General features: G+C 57.5%; 1 protein-coding gene across 1 annotated transcript in view; it reads right to left on the bottom strand.

Annotated features, from left to right (window-relative positions):
- Positions 1-3102, bottom strand: part of SGIP1 (SH3 domain GRB2 like endophilin interacting protein 1) — a 36236-nt gene that overhangs the window by 19269 nt on the left and 13865 nt on the right. The window contains 3 exon segments of the mRNA XM_026853852.1: position 1; positions 3-42; positions 2861-3096. The exon segment at position 1 is cut by the window's left edge and continues 75 nt beyond it. Of these exon segments, the coding sequence (XP_026709653.1) occupies position 1; positions 3-42; positions 2861-3096 (277 nt within the window).

Genomic DNA, 3102 nt, shown 5'->3' on the forward strand with positions numbered 1-3102 from the left:
AGGCGGCCAGCGGCGTGCCGGGGCGAGCCGGTGACGAGGAACCTGCAACAAAAGGGGACCTGTGAGCCCATCGCAGGCTGGCCCCCATGGCTACCCACCCCAGACCCACGTGCCCACCCGTGCCCCATCTGGAAGCAAAGGTTTCTTGCCCGGGAGCCAGCACGGGTGCCCACACACGCCCTGCGCAAGCCCCCCTTGACCATTGCTCTGCATCAGCAGTTTTGCAGGGGAGAAAAAGATTTTGGGGCTCCCTCAGCTGGGAGTGCTGCATAAAATTATTATAGGAGGAGTCTTACGGCTTTCTTCAGACATGGGCAGGAGAAAAATGATGCTTAACCCCTGCAGCAGGCGATGCCACAGCTCCCAGCGAGGGGGGTTGGCCCCTCGCCACAGGAACAAGGCAAGAGGGGCAAAGCTTTGTCCGAGCGAAGAAGAGGAAGAGTGGAGGAGTAAGATTATCAGATTCGCCGGGAGCATAATGTGTTTCCCAGCCTTCCAGAAAAGCTTCAGAGAAGAAGAGGGTGCTGCTGTCGGGGTTCACGTGGTTCCCAGCGGCTGCTGCCTTGCTGCGAAGGGCGACTTTTTGCCATCAAACAGAAATTTTAACAGATGTTGAAGAGGACAACCAGCAAGCTGTTTGGCTCCATGTACAGAAATTCCTTCTGGGATAAGTTCAGCAACAACTGGTGCTGTGCAGAGCGGTCGGAGACTGCACCAAGAGACAAGAGGGGCAGCCGGAGCGTGGGGGGACGCAGACCCCCTTTTGCAGGATGGCTGAGCTGGCGTTTGCTGCCAGCCTCTGTGGAGCGCGGCAGCACGTTACAATCTGCAGAGCCACACGTTTTCCTCAGCCTGACAATAAGATCATGTCTTCAGCTTTATTTTCTCTGCTTACAGGAGAGTCGGTTTGCTAAGTTTTTTGAGTGATAGCTCAGACTAAGGAAATCTCAAAGCCAGATCTATAGAGATGAGAATGAGCAATAAACAATAGAAGGCTAAGACCTGGCCGTTTATTCACGTAACTCCAAAATTGAAGGCATTTTTATTTAGAAGCTTAATTTGGGAACCAATTTTTCCTTCCTTACCCCAATAAAAGCCTGACAAAATAAGAATCATTCAGGGAAACTAACCTAGCAGGACCGAAAGTGTGTCACAAGACAGAGACCTCAAGGGTGCCTTTAGTCCGAGCTCAGGAGTGGCCACCAGCTAGCCGAAGCCCTGCCAAACATCAGCTCTCATCCACAGAGGTTTATTCTTCAAGTATTGAAGGTCTCTGGGAGACTGACGTACCTCTAGACATTTTCTACAGGAAACCGTGGCAGCATGTTGTAAACCAGCACAAAATCAGAAGCCTGCTGGGATGCTGGTCCCCAGCCCTGCCTGGGCTCCCGCGGGATGCGAAGGCAGGAGGGTGTCCCGGGCTGGCTCTGCTCCACGGATCCAAAAACTGGGCAGTGCTGGGGATAGATGCAGCAACGGAGGCCTTGGAAAGGTGGAGAGGGCCGAATCCTCCCCCCGCACCCAGACCAGCGTGTGCAGGATGCAGCTTTCTGAAGAGCCGCACAGTTTTTCTGCGCGTATTTCAACACTCTCCGTTTTTCCCAGCTCGCTGTCCCGGGTAAGGCTGAGGTGTCAGCAGGCTGCAAAGCACGCCAAACCAACAGCAGATAATTTCTGGGGAAGAGACGAGGATCTTCCCAAAGTGCTGCCCCGCTGAGTGGGGATTCCCTGTCCATCCCCACGTACAGAGCGACCTGCACGTCTGCTGGCACGAGGCAGCTGCTCAGCTGGCATCGGGGTGCAGAACGACGTAAGAAGAAACGTGCTGCTTCCCATGGGGATCCCCCCCAACACCCCCCAGCCTCCTCGCCAAGCCAGCACAGAAAAGCCACCACCACGGAAGCAAAGCCACACTCACAGCAACAGCCACGCTCAGGGGGACACCCCCAGCAGCCCCCCCAGATTGAGTGGCACAGCTTTTAAACGCCCAGGAGGCTGGGGACAAGGGGTACAGGGCTGGGGGTGCGCACACCCAACATTCCCCCATCCTCGCCCGCCCCTGCCTGCATGGGCAGAGGTGCCTGCAGGGCTCTGTGGCATTAACTTTCTCCAAAATAATTCCTCGTGGCTGCAGGACGGCAGCCGGGGGGGGGGAAGGGATTAGCACATCACGGCTGCACGGGTACAGTAAGCGCCCTGGGGTCAGCCTCTAACGTGACACGATCACATTGCACCTCTGCAAGCTCGTTTGCCCTAAGGGGCACGCAGACATTTATAATTAAGCAGGTGAAGCCAGGCAGCCAGACACACCAATCGGGTTCTGCCCTTGAGAGAAGTTCACCCTGGAAGATGTTTCTCCAGCCCCACACTCGCAGAGCTGAGACGGACCAAGGTGCCCTTCAGCCGCTCAGAGTTATTTGTTCTCAGCAGCCCTAGGGTGACTTTTTGCAGCGATCTGCGTGTCTGCAACAGATTTAAAGCCCCCTGGTGCTGAGGCTTGCTCAGATTATTTGCCCGAGACGTTTCCACCTATATTCACTCTGAAGCCTACTGAGGACGGAGCCGCAGCAACGGCAATCCTGTGCCAAGTTTTGCATCAAGGGGTTACACGCGTAGCGGACCTGGGAAGGGCGGCTCGCGGGAGCTTTGGGGAGAGGGTGTCGGACCCAGCCGACCGTCAGACACGCAGCAAAGAGTGGGGAGGGGAAAGGACACAGGAGACTGAGGGCAGACGCTGGACATGGAAGCACAAGACGGCCGGGTGGGAAGGCAGGCGCCGGGCACAGGCACAACCAGGCGGGAGGGGACGGCGGATGCGGTCACGGCCACACCGAAGCACACCCAACGCCGCGGGACATACCGCTGGTGCTTCCCGTGCCGCTGCTGGCGCCCGGTCCGGGTGAGGAGACCACCGTCCGGTACGTGGGCGGCGGAGGGGGAGGCGGGGTCGCTCTCTGTCCCGACCCAAAATCTTTGGGAGAGGCGACCGGCTCCAAGTTATCATCCTTAAGGTGGGGCTGCTCAGAAACCTTCTTGGGAACCTCTTCCAGGTGGAGCGGCGAGGGGAGCGGGCGCTAGGGCTCGGCCGCTGGAGCGTCGGCC

The sequence above is a fragment of the Athene cunicularia genome (assembly GCF_003259725.1).
Source record: "Athene cunicularia isolate RWA chromosome 8 unlocalized genomic scaffold, athCun1 chr8_part1, whole genome shotgun sequence".
Classification (NCBI taxonomy): domain Eukaryota; kingdom Metazoa; phylum Chordata; class Aves; order Strigiformes; family Strigidae; genus Athene; species Athene cunicularia.